Source organism: Chaetodon auriga, chromosome 16 (genome assembly GCF_051107435.1).
Source record: "Chaetodon auriga isolate fChaAug3 chromosome 16, fChaAug3.hap1, whole genome shotgun sequence".
Taxonomy (NCBI): domain Eukaryota; kingdom Metazoa; phylum Chordata; class Actinopteri; order Chaetodontiformes; family Chaetodontidae; genus Chaetodon; species Chaetodon auriga.
In genome coordinates this window covers 16,076,509-16,094,050 of record NC_135089.1, presented here as the reverse complement: position 1 = coordinate 16,094,050, position 17,542 = coordinate 16,076,509, and the positions used below count along the sequence as shown (strand labels likewise).

At 43.7% G+C, this 17,542-nt stretch overlaps 1 protein-coding gene across 1 annotated transcript in view; it reads left to right on the top strand.

The window, feature by feature from the left end:
- Positions 1–15,431, top strand: part of LOC143333439 (myocardin-related transcription factor A-like) — a 36,500-nt gene extending 21,069 nt beyond the window's left edge. Inside the window, exons 5-21 of the mRNA XM_076751475.1 lie at positions 1,375–1,430; positions 1,962–2,037; positions 2,150–2,311; positions 4,781–4,947; positions 5,155–5,271; positions 5,736–5,804; positions 6,092–6,276; positions 6,979–7,165; positions 7,607–7,874; positions 8,062–8,210; positions 8,729–9,754; positions 9,914–10,111; positions 10,255–10,371; positions 11,436–11,585; positions 11,690–11,773; positions 12,045–12,093; positions 12,204–15,431. Coding sequence (XP_076607590.1) covers positions 1,375–1,430; positions 1,962–2,037; positions 2,150–2,311; positions 4,781–4,947; positions 5,155–5,271; positions 5,736–5,804; positions 6,092–6,276; positions 6,979–7,165; positions 7,607–7,874; positions 8,062–8,210; positions 8,729–9,754; positions 9,914–10,111; positions 10,255–10,371; positions 11,436–11,585; positions 11,690–11,773; positions 12,045–12,093; positions 12,204–12,742 — 3,599 coding nt within the window. The 3' untranslated portion in view covers positions 12,743–15,431. The remainder of the gene's footprint in view (positions 1–1,374; positions 1,431–1,961; positions 2,038–2,149; positions 2,312–4,780; positions 4,948–5,154; positions 5,272–5,735; positions 5,805–6,091; positions 6,277–6,978; positions 7,166–7,606; positions 7,875–8,061; positions 8,211–8,728; positions 9,755–9,913; positions 10,112–10,254; positions 10,372–11,435; positions 11,586–11,689; positions 11,774–12,044; positions 12,094–12,203) is intronic.
- The last annotated feature ends 2,111 nt before the right edge of the window (positions 15,432–17,542 follow it).

Here is a 17,542-nt window from a genome sequence, read left to right as displayed (position 1 = left end):
GTACAGCAGGCTTCACACGTGCTTTGCTTACATGAGCATTAGGTACATTTTCACCTCAGGACAAGACAACAAAAGATAGTTCTTCCCACCTTGAGATGTTTAGATTGATTGTATGTTGGAGACTTGATTAATGCAGCTTGATTTATATGCTACTGTTTTGACAAATACGATATATGATTGTGATATAAGTCATAGTTTTAGTGGGAATTTTGTGTGATTTTTTTTTTTTTTTTTTTTGCTGGAGTCTGTACCAAAAAAGCATGTTCTCTTAAGTTTAGAGAATATGATTTGCAGGCCGGGGCATCTCTGTAGCACCACAGTGCTTCATTTATAATGGGATGTTGTGACTTGAAAACTTGTAGCACCTGTGATGATGATAGTGGTCTTTCATTTCAGTAACGCCTTGTATTTCGATTAATTGTTCAGCCCTAGTTCAGTACTTTGATATCTTTTTTCCTTATCTTTTTAGTCTTATCTCACAGTTTCATTCGTAAGGCTTGTGATTGATCAACAAATAAATGTTTGCCAGGTATAAAAAGTTTACTTTACAGCTAAATGGTGTTAATGAAGTGTATATTCTTGAAATGTACGCTGCTTGTGAGGCTTTCACACTGACCACTGGTCTGTGGCGTCCTCCTCTGATGAAAATGTTAATAATTCTTGACAATTTTCCATCAGACTCAATTTGAATCCATTGTTACTCAGTAACCTACATTCTTACATGTAGGACGACATTATTTAATAGTTAAAGGTTTAGATTCTTGTTTTAGAAGCGAAATCATAATGCCTGTACTGATACGCTGCATTTAACTCAGCATTTTGGTGTCATCACAACCCTTCAGGCTTTTAGGTTTCTAGCACCACTAATCCCTTGGTTTTTGCATAATCATAGGCCTACAGGAAGTCTTGCTTGAGTCATTTGTGAATGCTGAACAGATTCCATAAATTCCACTGCTGTAAAGAAGGTCGTTGGACTGGAACCCCCAGAGTCCATTTCTCCCTTTACCTCAAGATTTTTGGCCCGTAAATGGGAGCGCCGCCTTGGTTATTATGCATTTTGTGCTGTCATGGCTTTTAAACATGTGAGCCTGTACAGTGAGAGCAGCCATTTACAACACTGACACAGCACTCAAGACGTGAGACGGGAGGAGCTCCGGTAGTTTAACAGCAATAGTCCTCACCATCAGTAAACGCATTCAAACTGAACTGGATCTGAACTGAACTGAAGAAGCAAAGAGCCATTCAAAGCCATTTTGCTCTAACACTGCCATATTAATGTCCTCTCTCTCCCTCTCTCTCTCTCTCTCTCTCTCTCTCTCTCTCTCTCTCTCTCTCTCTCCACTTTTGCTCTGCTCTTACTCTTTGTTCTTAAAGCACTGAAGAGTTCAGCTACCTTCCACGAACAGAGAAGGTGCTTGGAACGAGCACGTGTGAGTATGCCATCCTCCAATCAGCCACTGGAACTGGCCTGTTTTAAGCAGACATTCACTCTCTGTCTCAAAGCTCTGTAACGTCTGACATCATCACATCAACCTGCAAATACAGAGCATTATTATTGGATTGTAAGGTGCTGTGTGTGTAAAGAGTCCACTAAGTAAATGATTCCCAACCATGGCTGTAATGCTGTATATTACTCTAACGTTCTACAGGTCAGAAATGTCAATCTTAGCGATACATTTGCCAACCTCATTATTTTCATCGAACATGTCACGTATAAAAAAAAAAAATACAGAATATCTACATATTGAGCCAGATGTAACACCTGAACACCGCGTGGTGAGAGTATGTGAAAAGTTGATAGAAATCAAGCAGAAAAGTATCTGGAAGATGCAAGTATTTGCATCTCATGTAGCACACATGATGATGACCGCAGAGGAGGAAGACTAGGTGTGAACTGAAGAGGTCATGGGCAGATGAAATGTTAGAGAGAGAATGATAAGCATGTGACTCTCATTCTCCAGACTGAGGATTATCTGAAGAGGAAGATCAGGAGTCGACCGGAGCGATCTGAACTGATTAGGATGCACATCCTGGAGGGTGAGTAGCACATCGAGCCTCCCGTCTCACGTCCAGGCAAGTGTGACTAATAACTGAAGATCCTTGCAAACTGGCATAAAATGTCCATCGTTTGGGTTCGGCCTGTTTCCAGAGACGTCGGCCGAGCCGTCACTTCAGGCCAAGCAGCTGCAGCTGAAGAGAGCTCGCCTCGCCGACGATTTGAACGATAAGATCTCCCACCGGCCGGGGCCCATGGAGCTGATCCACAAAAACATCCTGCCTGTTCACTCCAGCCTTAAACAGGCCATCATAGGTGAGCCAGGCCAGGTTTGAGATGGAGTCCGTTTGTCATTTACTTTCCCGCAGGGTGTCTGAATGACAGATGGATTCCATCCAAGACAATTCACAGTTCGGCCAATTTTTTTCTCTGTTTCTTGGACTATTGCCATCCTCAGCTGGACTACACTTTACTCCTCCTACGGTGACTTCTGATGAGTGGAGCCAACGATAAACTGGACTGAAGTGTTGAATTATTTCAGTTTGATTGAGGTGACTGTAGCCTGCTTTACCTTGAACACCAGCAACACCAACATGTGGAACAACAGTAGAAGAAGAGTACAGATGTAGTAATGGAGGCTGGTTTCAGGCTGTTTTTGATACACTGTCTCACTGCAGAAGTTTTATTCATACGTTTCATCAGTCCATGCGTTTTTATTTGTCCTCGTCTTCTGTACAGGTCTTTTCTCTTGTCTTATTGAATTACCTGTATGCCCTCAATGTATATGGAGATAAGGGGTGTAATATAAATTTAAAGGTGCAATATATCACAACTCACCCACAATTTAAGGCTCCTGACAGGATGTCCCTCCTGGGCTCTTCCTCCAGTTGACATGAACAGACTGATGCTCCCTCTCAGATGCCTCAACACACACACACACACACACACACACACACACACACACACACACACACACACACAGGCACCCACTCGGATGCCTGGAGAGACACACATAAAGCAAAAACAAATACACAATGGCATCCAGTGTGTGCAGTACACAACAACCACCCCACACACAAACCCTGAGTGTTCGTGCTTCACACATGGGTTTAGAAACATTAAGCTTGGATATAGTAAATCTTGACAGACGGGAAGTGAAGACATCTCTTCCTCCTCTGATGTCAGCTTTAAATGGCTACAGTGTCTCTTAATGAGACCCATTATCTTTTATTAAGAGAATTATATACTAATTGAAGAGTAAGGACTCTAAATTAATGAATATAATTTCACTTGGGTTGCAATTTGGGCTTTGTGACAGATATAATGACCCCAATTTCACCCTTTTCCATTACAACATCCACAATAAAAGAAACAAAGGAGCACTTTTATATTTTTAGTCCAGAGCCGGTTCTGTCAGACGGCAGACGATGAGATCAGAGACAGTGGGTCCAGCTGCTTGATTGATGTGTGGAGGACAGAGTGCTGAGATTCAATAACGCACACTGTCAGGCGGTTATTCGTCTCTGTCACCACCGCACAATAAACACAATTGCATTACTGCGACTTACTGTAGGAGCGCTGGGAACACGAGAGCTCCACAGAGTTGACATGCAAAGATACAAACATACAGAGCATGGTGCACAGACACACACTGGCACAGCGCAGCGGTAGGGAAGTCATCATATTATTGGATCAGAGGGTATTAAATCAGCCCCATGTTGTCTTTTCATCATTGCCTGCTGATGGTGAATTAATGGCCAGAGGTTTATTTTGCAGAGCGGTCTGCTCCAGCCCATAGCAGCAGCTCCTGTAATTAAATAACACACATCGACCAGCAAAGGAAAAGGTCTCTATCCTCATCCAGGGGATCTTAGCAGGCAACTTTATTCCTTAAATCCCTGTAAAGACTCAAAAGTCTGCATAATAATGAAATGATTATGTGGTATCCCGGAGGGAAAAGTTAGCAGGACGACCACGGCTTGGATTCACTTCTGTGCTGAAGCACACCTCAACCTGATTTGTCCTTTGGTTGACAAGCTGGTTTTCACATACTTTCCCTGATTTATAGATCCCTTTTTTTGTAATATTCAGCCCTGTTTGTTTGTCTGTTTGTAAATGAAAATCATTATCAGCACAGAAGGCTGACATAAACAGGAGGAGCCTTCACATAAACAGTTAATGCATAAATTACGCAACTGATCCTCCAGAATCCTCAGTGTAACGCCGTTCTTCAGAGGGACGCCATCTGTCACATTAAAAAAACAGTGTGAATGAGGTGGCCAGCCTTATGTGGCTGCAATGTAAGTGAACTTAGATGAATGAAAACGATCACTGGGAGAAAGCTTGACTCATCCTGGCCACCATGGACAAAAGACATCTATGAAGAAATCATCTGAAAGTTTATGGGCATGATGTGCAGGCAGGGAGGATTTAGGCTAGTCTGCGGCAGCCATCACATAAATGCACTGGTTGACGGCTCTGGAGCAGACATTAGAGAGGAAGCACTGGTGGTCATTATGGCTTATTTTAGGGATGCTCAGATGTTGTTAGTTCACTGGCACGGTCGGGAGAAATCCACTGGCTCGACACCTGTAAACGCAGCTGATAAAAGCTTGCTGTGTGGCTTGTCGTTGCACACGAGCAAGACAGACGCACGCACAGCCTTTTCTGTGTCCTTGGGGAAAAAAACAAGTGCTCGTTTTGAAGTCGCATTTCTGTTTTCATCTGCCTACATGTGAATCCTCGCCTCTCTCCCTCTTCCAACAACCCTCCTCTCCTTCTCAGAGACACAGTTTCCAAAGGCTTCAGGTGGTAACTCATCGTGTGATGAGGACAGCAATTACAGTCTGTCTCCAGAACAGCCAGTCAGCCAGGAGTCTCCTCTGGGTCTGCTGCCTCTGCCCTCTCCACCAGACACACTGGCCGGGAGCAGCATCCCATCTCCTACACAGGTCAGATTACTATGGTGCGGCTAACATGTAGCATGTCATGGATGCAGTACTGTAAAACACCGAATTACGTATGTATTGATCTTTTAGAGTTGTCTGACCTGGTTGATTTGTCTGTAATACAATTTCATTTTTCAGTGCATTTTCTTGTTAGTTATCAGCCAACATATACACCAATCACTTAAAGAATGCTTTCATCTTATCAATCAGGTGTCACCTCCTGTTGCTCCTCTCCCACCAATCTCTGGATCCTCCCCCTCACTGAAGTTGACCATTGGGACAGCAGCAGCATCTGCCCAGAGGATGGGGATGATTTCACAGATCAAGGTAAGTGACATCTGTCAAGTCCAACAAAGAAATAAAGGTATAAAAGTGTCTTATTATCTGTCAAAGAAAAAGTGTGAACTGTGCTTGGATTAAAGCTGCTCTAACAAATATATGTATATAACAATGGATCAGCAACAACATCAGCAACTTTATGCTTCCTCCCCCAACACCTAATGGCAGACATAGAAAGTTAGTGACTAGCTGATGAACACAGTGGAGCTTTTAGCAGCTAAAGAGCCAGATCTTCCCATCAGGAGTCAGTCGAGACCAAAACAGAGCTACAAGGAGATTGAACACTTGGCTTAAAGTTCAGGTGGCCAGAAATATGACTCCAAATGAATGCTAACGCTGCTCTGTGTCTGCTGCATGTGTAAAAATGATTCGAACATCAAATTAAACATTAGGTATATTGTTGTGTAAAGGTTTGCAGTATTCATTTACCAGCATCCCTCCTCTTTTTTCAGTACCAGCCTAAACCAAACTCTGACCGCTCTGCCCAGAAACATAAGAAACCGAAAGACAACAAGCCAAAGGTGGGTTTGTTTCTGTTTTTAGACATGCAGACAATTATGAAAGACCATTTCATGTGCTGAAAAAAAAAAGCATTATGATGAGTTTCTCATTATAATAACTTCCAGGATCTTTTTTTTTCATCACATTGGCAGAAATGTGCTTCCATTGACAATACTGTTGCTAACACCAGAAGAGATAATAAATACCTATGCTAGTATTTCAGTGAACCAGTCCATCTAAACCTAAGAGGGAAGAAATTCGTCGTAGAGGCAGTAATATAGTCCTAAACTGGTTATTTGTCTTTTAGATTAAAAAGTTAAAGTACCATCAGTACATCCCGCCTGACCAGAAGGGAGATAAAGAGCCTCCTCCCCATCTGGACTCATCTTATGCCAAAATCCTCCAGCAGCAGCAGCTCTTCCTGCAGCTCCAGATCCTCAATCAGCAGCAGCAGCACTACAACTACCACACCATCCTGCCTGCACCACCCAAGTACGTTCTTGTAGTGTATCGTAAAAGAGGTGTTTTTTTTTTTTTGTCAGGGACAGGGGAGTGTGTCTGGGAACGTGTGGTAAGCGTCCATAATCTAAAGCAACCAGACAAACTGTCCAAGGAGTCAGGCAATGTTTGCCTCATCTGGTGGGAATTTCGGTTGAAACACGGGTCAGGATTCAAGGTGGTGCATAAAACTGATAACCTGGCGCGGCAGATGGTTTGTCACATGGGAAGTTGTCCTTTTTTGGGAAAGGGCAGGCAGTTTTAAAAGACACTTGGAAGGTGATTGGTTGAACCATCTGTCTGTCACTGTCTATCATGGGCTAACTTCAGCCAATCATATAAAAATCCATATGCTGTTGTAGTAGGACTCTTGCCAAAGTCAGTCGGGAGAAGAGCAGAACATCTTTTCTGTAGAGAAAAGCCTCTTCTTTCAATGAAGAAATGCTCTTCACTTCTGATATAAATGATGCAAAAACAGCATCATACTAACCTCTTTTGGAGCCGCCATTGTTATTTTCATACGAACAGCTGCTTATCTCGCTGTCACCACACCTGAGCACACCTGTAGCTGCAAGTAGTTACACAGGACACTGATTGGTCCAAGCAAAAACGACTTTAAGACTTTACTCACATTCAATCATCTAAAGACTGGAGAGATCACTATCATTTTCCCTTCACTCATTTTCTTTTCAATAGACCACAGACAGATCAGCAGCCATCTTCCTCTTCCTCCTCCAGTTCCATGACCACCTCCTCCCCACCTCGACCTGTTGCCGCCCCTTCAACAGCCCCTCCTAACCAGAGCAGTCACAGCTGTCAGAGTTCTGCTCCTTCAGGTGGGATAAAACCAGCGTCTCTACCTCCCAACCTGGATGAAATGAAGGTTAGTTGCATAACAACACATGAATCCAAAAGAAAGCTGCATGACTGGTTCACGGCGTCTCGTTCTCGTGATGTGAGCAGCATTGCGGATGGTCGGACACTTAACCTCACCAATACTGTAATAGATGTTCAGTCTAGAGTCAGCACAGTGAAGACCAACAGCTCTCTCTGCTGTCTACAGCTATGAGGCGATGGAGTAACTGGTGGATACAAGCTGACATCCAGAAAAAATTCTCTGTTAACAAAATTTTGTCACTGAAAAGTGGGCTGCCAACCCAGAGCTGACGAAGAAAGGGACAGTGATGGATCGCTCTCTCTTTTTGTTCTCACTCCTTTTCCTTTGATCCTTTTCAATTTTCCTCTGATATTTATCCTCATCTCTTCGCTTTCCCTCACTCTTGTCCTTCAAACTCAATTTCTCTTTTACTCTGTCTTCTGTCAGGTCGCAGAACTGAAGGCCGAGTTGAAGCTGCGGAGCTTGCCAGTCTCCGGCACCAAAAACGACCTCATTGAGAGGCTGAGGACCTACCAGGAAGTGAATGGAGGCTGTGATACTACCTCCTCTCCAACAGCAGGGGGTAACACAGAGCCAGGGGCTGAAGGAGCAGGAAGACCCTCCGAAACTGCTTCAACCACCACCAACGAAAACACATCACATCAACAGTTTCAGTTTCAGTGCCATCAGACATCCTCTCTGGCCAGTCAGTCAGGTGACTGAATTTTATTTCAAAGAGAAAATTTAACTGCACTTCCTTGTATGTGGGATTGATTGTGAAATTAATCACCACTCCTCACTTTAAATATGTATTGAAGTGTTCAGGAAGAAAAGAGTGTAGATAAACTATTACCTCTGTCCTTTCTTCCTCATGTCACATCTCTCTTTCTGTACCTGCACAGCTGATGCAGGTAGCAGTGCCAGCCCAGCTGCAGCCACCCCTCAGCAGCTCATCACCTGTGGTGCCACCGTCTACCCCCCAAGTGACCGCTCACCAGTCGCCATGAGCCCAGAAGATACCAGCTTTAACAGCGACCCTTTGGCAAAAATGGTCTGAATTCTTACTGTTGTAATACATTGAATTCTTGAAACTCAGCTTCCACATCTGAGCGTGGTTATTGACTTGAAGGTTATATCAGATGTGGAATTGTATTGGTGTATTAACAATATAGAATTATTACAACTTGATATGTATAATGAACTACATTAGGAGACACAGTTAATATTTTTGTAATAAGTATTTTTATACCATGTATTTGGTAATATAATATCATACATTTAATATACTGCCAATACTTCTTTAATAATCTGTGAAAACAGGTGTTGGATGGACTGCCGTATTCATGTCCTGCTATGCTAACATGCTAAAATATGATGGTCAACATGGTAAACATTGTACCTCCTAAACATCAGCATGTTAACGTTGTCATCGTGAACATGTTAGCATACATACATTAGCATTTAGCTCCAGCGTGGCTATAGACTCTTTGTCTTGTTTAAATACCAACAAATGTCTCAAAGTTAATCTCTGTATCTTGAGCTATTTTTACTTTCTCTCTTTCTGTCTAGATGAGTTCACCTCTCACCCAGCTCGGCCTTCAGCCACACTCAGCTGCTCAACTTCCCATGAACATTAAAGAAGAGCTGAGGTGCTCCACCCCGGCACCTTGTCAATTCTCTTTAAAGCCAGCCTCTCTGCAGAAACATTGTCCAGTCTCCCAATCCACCGCCCCTACCACTACAACCGCAGCTCCTGCAGTGGCTGTGGACAAAGACAAGATGCTGCAGGAGAAGGACAAGCAGATAGAGGAGTTGACCAGGATGCTGAGGCAGAAACAGAGGCTGGTGGAGGTGCTGAGGATGCAGCTGGAGCATGGGAAGAGAGGAGGGCGAGTTCCAGAGCCGCTGCTTCTTGTGAGAGTTAAACAAGAACCCCCTGATAAGCCCAGTGTCCCACTTTCATTTAGCCACCCACCAGTACCCTTTCCCCCATCATCCGTTTCATGTGAGATGGATGGTAGCAATGTAACTGTCAAACAGGAGGCCGCTGAGGCAGAGGACGTTGACTCTGAGACAACTACGCAATTACCCGACACTCATAGATTACAACAGTCTTCGACCGAAAGTCAGGAGGCGCTTATCAAAGCAGAGCAGATGAGCACGCAGACGAAACAGCAACATATATGTCTCCAGCAAACCGCTCTGCAGTTTGCCCAGCAGCAGGCCATACAGAAACTTTTGCTCCAGCAGCAGCACATTCAGAACCAGCAGCAGAGCATCCAGAAGTGCGGTCAGACGCTGGAGAATCAGCAGAACCTGCAGAAACTTTCTCAGCAGAGAAAGAAGAAATCTCACAAGCAGCAGCTGAAACAACAGCAGCAGCAGCAGCAACAGCAGTCCAAACAACATCAACAGCAGATGCAGCTGAAGCAACAGATTCTGCTGAAGCAACAGAAGTCGTTTGTGCAGCAGCAGAATAAGCAGCAGCATCAGACGAAACAGCTGCAACAAATCCAGATACAGACCAAGATACACCTGAAGCAACAGCAGGTGCTAATACAGCAGAAACAGCAGGCGCAGCAGCAGTCGACACAGGTCAGGAGGGCGTCTTAAAAGTCTTTTACTGTACAGTATTTCCTCATTACACCAGTAAGGTTCAGTGGTTAAAGAGACTTCTGAATTTTTGGCATGCTGGGGAGAAATCTAAAGTAAATCGTACACACTTCCTCTAAATGTAATGTCTGTTTTCTACAGGAACCTCAAACGCACCTCAGCCAACCACAAGGCTCGGCCCCCTCTCTCCCCCTTGATCTCCTTAAGAGTAACTCCACCCCGACTCTGGTGACCGACCGCAACGGTAACCACTTCCTGATTGCACTGACCAGTCACATCACTGAGAACCAAAGACCTGATGCGCCTCAGAGCAAAGCGAGCAATCAAATCACACTGCAGGTACATGACTCACTGTCTGCAGTCCACCTGTCCAGCCCTGGCTTTATAGAGGACTGATTCCTAAAAAATCTTTTTATTGTTCTGTTCAGCCTTTAACAATAATAATAGTAACAACACTGTTTCCATTGTTCCTTTTCCACCAGCGACTGCAGTCTACTCCAGCCAAGCTCCCTGGACACAACCCCGCTCAGCTGCCTAAAGCTGATAATGAAACCAAACAGAGCGTGCACGAGGGATTCTTGAAACAACAACAGACAAAGGTGAGGTTTCCATCAAGAGAGTGATGATCTGGATGTGCAGCCAGATTCATACAGGAAAATAATGGAAAAAGATCAAATGTTTGAGAAAGATTTATATAAAAACAAAGAATTAACAAATAGATCAAACAATAAGAATACATTTCAAGTTTCATATAAACTGTGGTTGTGTTAACTAGTGTCTACAGTGAGGTCTGCTTTAACAAGGACATCGTTTCTGAGCAGGTGCATTCAAATGCTTTGAGTTCAATAAACAAAGTTCCATTCGCCTCCATTGTTTTTGGGGTGGGAGCATAAATCTCACAGATCAAAACCCCAACAGATAAAACTGAAACTATCTGCATGGAGAAACCTCTTAAATGTTCTCTTTTACACACCAAAGGATCCCCACCATACTCCATATACACACCATCCCTGACCATGAGCCCCTGAGCCTCTTTTTCCCGTCACTGGAGCAATAACAGAGCAGGCTGTTAACGCTCCATAAAGAGAGAGAGAAACACGAGGGTGACAGAGAACTGCTCCAGTGAGTCCAATAGCAGTGGAAATTAATGAAGTATGCCGTTTGAGATGGGGACAGCAGTCCTTGATAAGACTGTCTGACACTATCATGATGCTGATTATTATTGCTTTGCTAATTACTCTAACGACATCCTCCATTACTATGATTTATGTTGTTCACGGAGGATGAACAAAGACTCCATCGCATCTCGGCTAATTGAGATGTACAGTACCTTTCTTGGAGGGCAGGTGTGCCGGAGCCTCGAGAAATGTCAAGACGTGGTGGATCGCTGTGTGCCGATCGCAGTGTTACTGTTGTCAGCAATCTTTCCTTTTCTTTTGCCTACGACGCTCTGAAAACAGGGGCGGCTTGGCTAAAGGGTAGCGAGGAAGGCTTTTAAGTGGATGTACCAATAAATGTGTTGTAGTGCATTGCTCAGCAAAAGTCAGAGGTGGGGGAATCATTAATGATTTCAGATGTTATTGAAAGCCTCGCTGTGCTGCCTCTGAGGACTGCTCCCCTGTCGAGAGCTCTTACCTTTCTTACTCTTTTCAATGATCTGAAGCCATTGAATGGGGGACTTCCGGTGCCTGTAGACCAGCCTCAGCAGGAAGTTTCTCAGTGTCTGTCAGCACCTCCCAGTTTGCAGCCTTTCTTCCAGGACCAGGAGTCTGCTCCCTCAGGGAAGAGCACCTCCTCACCTCCCTCTCAAGTTGTAAGTAATCTCCACATGACATGGATAATCTTTTCAAGGTGACTTCTCACGTTTGGCTTTTGGAAAGTGACTGTTTCTGTCACTTTGTTCCCCCTCTCCTCTAGGAGTTGTGCCCTGGTCTGGACGTCTTGTTTAGTCCTCTGTCTCCAGCCTCCTTTCAGACCGCCGCCTCATCGCCTGATAACAAAGTATGACGGGCTGCATGTCTGATTGTGTCGCTGTGCAATAAGAAAGGATTGTTCTTTATCACAAGTGTGTGATTTCTACCCCCCTCAGGGGTTCTTCTAACCTATATAAAGCTCAGCTGTGTTGTTGTGCGCTCTGGTTTGATATGTTGTTTTGCATTACATCATGCCACCTCGCATCCAGCGCTCATGTCACATGTAGTTATGTGTTGTGTGATCGTAACGTACAGTTTTAAAGGCTAATGTGTTGTTCCCTCTGCGTGTCTGCCCTCAGGACACAGAGCATGAAGATGATTTCATTGACATCATTTTGCAGACTGGAGGTAAGATGCAATAACACCGTCTGTTGTGTTTGTCGTGCAGGAGCATTTTTTTTAAGTTACCCAGCTCTTTGTATTGGGAGTGACTTTTAATTGTTTGTGTTTCCCTTCAGAAACGTCGACCACCTTCAAACCAGCACCAGATCCTTCTCTGGACCGACTAAATGCAAACTCCCCTCCTCCCTCCCCACTCCAGCTGTTGCTGTCCCCCCCCATCCCGCCCAGCTTTGACACCCCACATTCAATCCAGTCTGAGCTTCAGACTCCGGCGGACACCACAGAGGAGAAACAACACCTCAGTAACGCCGGCAGTGGACGCCTGGAGGACTTTCTGGAAAGCACCACAGGTAAGCCTCTCCTGGGGGTGGAGCCTGGTGGCCTGCTGACGTTGATCGATGACCTGCACAGTCAAATGCTGTGCACCCCCAGCATCCTGGACCATCCCCCGTCTCCCATGGATACCTTCGACATGGCAGTGGAGGGGGAGCATGGACTGGACAGCATGGATTGGTTGGATCTCACTATGGGAGGAGTGAGAGGAGAAGAAACCCCCACGCTGGCTCCACTGGGGCCCCAAACACCTCCTAGTGTCTTTTCCACAGACTTCCTGGATACTTACGATGTGCAGATACACTGGGACTGGGTTGATTGAATGTTATAGCACTTTGACCTTTATTTATTTGATTTACACGACGTGATATTGATCTTTGCGTGGACACGTATTAGGCAGGTCCTATATCTGTTCTTGCTTCTTAAGCAACAGTTTTGTCAACACAGTAGTTGATGAGACTTTTAACTGAGCCATGAACCACTTGCATAGAAATGAACCTCATCTCTCTTTGTCACAGACACCGTGTTACAGCAGAGAAGCGTATGACCTTCCTCTAATTAGAGTGCAAATCCATAGTTGCCTTTTGTAGTAAAGATAATCAATAGTTTACCACTACAGGAAGAGGTTCAGCTAATCAATAACCAAAGTTATAACCAAAGACAATGATTTTCTAGCGACTTAATGGTCCATAGAGGGGAGTAGAGATGAGCCATCATTGGCCATAACTTTGAAATGCGTTGAAATTTGAGGTGACACTTAATCATTTTTAACAATTACCGTGTATACGTCTCCAGGTACAGCACCGTATCCTGTTTAGTGTGGATGAAGCTGACATCACACACTGTATGTACAGCAGGTCCCAACCAATGTTTTGGAAAGTTTCATTTCTTTATATTCTCTGCAGTGAAAGTCGGTCAACAAAATACAAAAAGTTACAGCATTTCTTAAGAAAAGTCAAAGTTTGCCTACTAATTGAAAATATAGAGATTTTAATTCAAAGGTCTGAAACACTAAATCAAAATCTCGACTTACAATATTAAAACTATTGTGCTAAAAGGATTTTCACACAGCTCCGGTGTCTGTTCCACAAAACCTCCTCAAAATTAAGGCTTAATTTCCAAAGAGAGTTGCAAGAAGCATCTCACAAGTAAGAGAACATGTTGATCACTTTGCAACAGTCAGTATTTAATGTTGAGTATAAACTCAGGCTGCAGTAGTAACAATGACAGAACAACACACCATTAGAATTGTCCATTAGAATGAGCAACAGCTTATTGATCGGACTAATTTCAGGTAATTGTATGAGGATGAAAGACACAGTGTGAGAAGAAAAGCTTAAGTATCTGAGGATGTGCTCCAATTGAACTAATTCATACATGACCCAGCTTCTTCCAAGCAAATACAGTAAGTGTATTATGAAGGAAAATCATGATTTAAAATGCTTTTTGGAGCCGACTGCTCACTGATTCTGAGCGTTTCTGAGGTGGTTTCTTCCGGCCTGTAAACTGGTGATTCCTGCAGGTAATGATGACAACATAAACTCAAATGGTCCAATTTATTTGGTACAGTCCATATTAAATTGATATTTGATATTTTTGCATATTCAGAATGTTGCTTTTTTTTATAGATTTGCACTTTGAACATGCGACATGTGTCTTACTGTTTTACGTGACCTAATGCTACCTTGCAGGAGGTACATGAGAAAAATCTCGATAAGCTTAGTGCTTATGTTTCACGTGTGATATGAAACCTTCTGAATGTAAACATTTGGCATCACTGCATCTTACGTGAACCGCACAGCCTGCTGTAAGCTCTACACATATGCTCACAGTGCGGATGGTTTGCTACTGACAGGTTGTCGTGGTCATTTTGGACACTTTAGTCTTGAAAACTGCCACACAGTAGTTTCACTGGCTTTCTGTTTGCACTTGCCCTAATGGTTAAATCCATATGTAATATAAATGGAAAGCTTTATAGAATCTTACAGATGGTTTAGTCGGATGTCTTCCACTTAAGGATTTTGGTGTCATGGTGATGTTTGGTTTTCTGTACTGTATCAGTACTTTTGTAAGTTCTGTCCCTCTTTGAGAATTTACAGTGCTGTAACATGCCAGTTTAGACACTGAGATGTATTATAAGACATGAAGTGTTCCATTTTCAGCTGTGGAATCTGGTGACACCAGTGTGTGTGTGTACAGTGACTTATTCTGTTTCTGGCAAAATGTCTGTATTGCGAATCTTAAACCTTGAGAAAACCTTGGAGACTTACTGCAAACACAGTCACACACAAATTCATGTTTGATTCTCATCATTTATACTTCTGTCACCACAAACATGCTGCGCCACGCTGGCGATTTGTAATCATACTTCCTCTTTGTGTGTGATGGGTTTGGAGATTTGTACGCATTTTCCTGAAAGTTTAGCCAGCCAGAGACCGCGGTCAAGCGGGAGCCACTTTGACCCATCGTGGCATTTGCAGGTTTTACTGGCAATCTCCTAATTTGATGGTGGGGATGCAAAATTGTGCAAGTGTGTGTATGGGTCACCTGTGAAATGGTGGTTACTTCAGGTTTTATTGCTTGTCCAGTACAACCTCCTTGATTTTCTGACTTTGCTCTTGTGGCTCCTTAAAGGACATTTCTTCAAAGACTGTCTTAAAACAATAATCAGGTACCAAAATGTGGGCTAAAGACTGCAAACTCAGTTACTTTTCTGTAAATAGTTCACATGTGCGAGATTCACTCGCCTCACATGTGGGTCTTCGTTGAACTTTTTAAGATTCTGAAGTGCCTGGCAGGATGTCTCAAACGTCAGCTCTGTCAAACCTATGAGGACTTTCAAATAAGAGGAAAGTGTTTTCTGCTGTATTATTTCTGTAAATGTCGAGTCGCCTCATGGAAACGATTGTGAAAGCGGGAAATTGTTTGAGCTTTTTGTGTACTTTAATTTGAACTATCTCTTTTTCTAAAAATCAAAAGCGGGTTTATAAATAAAAGAGTAGATAATTAGGACTTGAGTGGAAAGTTCTGATTCTTTCAACGACGAGATAAAGGTGGACGGCATGTGCACTTTACCTTGTGGAGAATTAACACACCTTGGTCTCATTTCTTCCCACATTCATCACCTCAGGTAGCATCCTGCTCAACCTACTGTGCCATGACCAAAGAAACGTTAGTACACGCACACATTATCCTGCTTTGCTTTGATTTAGGAAAACCAGACCACTGTAATTTGTCCGTGAAGCCTTTGTTTGATCTTCTCCAGCACTGTGTGATGTTAGAAAAGCGAATGACATTGACCTACATAGCTGAACATAATTGCATGCTCATATGTGCAGTTATCTTGTTTACCTCCACGCCCACAACCTTGCTGCTTCTCTCTGAAGATGCTTCACAGACGTAGAAACAAGCGAGCTCTCACCACCTGTAAGCCCACACGAGAGCAAGCAATGCAACACTGTCCTCATGCACAAGCTGTCACTACAGAATGACACACACACACACACACTTTGGTGGTTAAAATGTGCTGTGAGCAGAGGGATGACAAAACTGTAGTGTTGTAAAAAAGTAAGTGATTCACAAGAGGGCGGAAAACTAGATGACTGTATGGTAACAGCTTTGCTCTGGGGAGAGGGAACAGACACACACACACATACTAACATAAACATGTTTCCACACATGAAAAGTAACACACACAGCAATCCTTGCCAGACCAGGATATGGGTGGGCATGTGAGGGAGGGGGATGATTGGCTGATAACAACTCTCTAGCTGCTAATGGAGGGGAGCTGAGGATGCCAGGCTAACATCTATTCCACTGTGGACATCCCAGGCCTCCCACTGATGCATAGAACAATAGCGTGTGTGTGTGTGTGTGTGTGTGTGTGTGTGTGTGTGTGTGTGTGTGTGTGTGTGTGTGTGTGTGTGTGTGTGTGTGGGGACTTGTTTTTCTAGCGGAGGTACACTCACAGCGTTGAGCCTGACAACTTTGTAGTGACCAAAATGCTGCACGCCATAAAGCCAATCATTAAATTTTAGGGTGAAGACATGGGTTAAGGTGGCAATTAACGTATGTCTATGTGATGCACGACTCTGTGTGTGTGTGGGGGGGTGCGTGCGTGTGAATAAACAACCACAACCACAGATGTAAGATATTGTTCTAGGAATCTGAAAGCCTCAAACAGCTCGATTTCCTTCAGTAATTGCTGCTCATGCCGGTTGTTCTTTACCTTCATTGCTCCGTCTTTGCCCCACCTTCCTTTGATCCACCATCAAGCTCCTCCGACTGAAGTCGGGTAGGTTGGGAGTTTGGCTGTTTGTGTTTAGAAAAATCGTGGAAGCTCAAACATCTCAGACAAGGTATCTTAGACATCTATATATGCATCTTAATGTATTTCACTGTCCCCTCCCACTCCAGTCAGTGTACAGTGCTGAGAAACTTCAGTGGCTTAATTGGCTGCTTTGAAAAGCACTTCAGGCAGAGCGGTGTTAAGCCTTGGTTCAAGTTTTCATCCATTTTGATTGACGTCAGTGTAATTGAGCAGCTTGTGTTTTTCCGCCGGGTCAGAAAAACAAACTCGTCTTCTGCAGATGTTCACGAGAAGCATTTCTTTTAAAATTCACACCCAAACAAACTGCAGCCGTCTGCTCTGCCACGTCCTGTTATCCCACTTTCTCTAACATGCATAGCTTCACCTCTGGCATGAGAAGAAGTGTAAGATACACACATGGGCACACGCACATACACACAGGCATGTGTGCACCCCTAAATCCAACGCTATAATGTTGGACTGAGGTTAGAGGGAGCTTTGCCATCAGGCAGCCTGAAGTACTTCTGCAGATGCTTTGATGCACAACAGTGGGGGGTCTGCTTATGATGTGGAAATGTGTTAGCATTTGCAAACACACACACACACACACACACACAAACATACACACATGTACACACACATATACACAAGGAGAGAACAGGGATTTATGCTGAAACACAGGAGTGCACAAATACACGCATAACTCCTCCAGGGATGAGACACACACACTTCGGTCAAGGAATGAGTTCTTGTTAGGAAAGAAATATAATCCTGAGATGTAGTGATGTAGGTTGTTTTTATGGTAATGTCTTT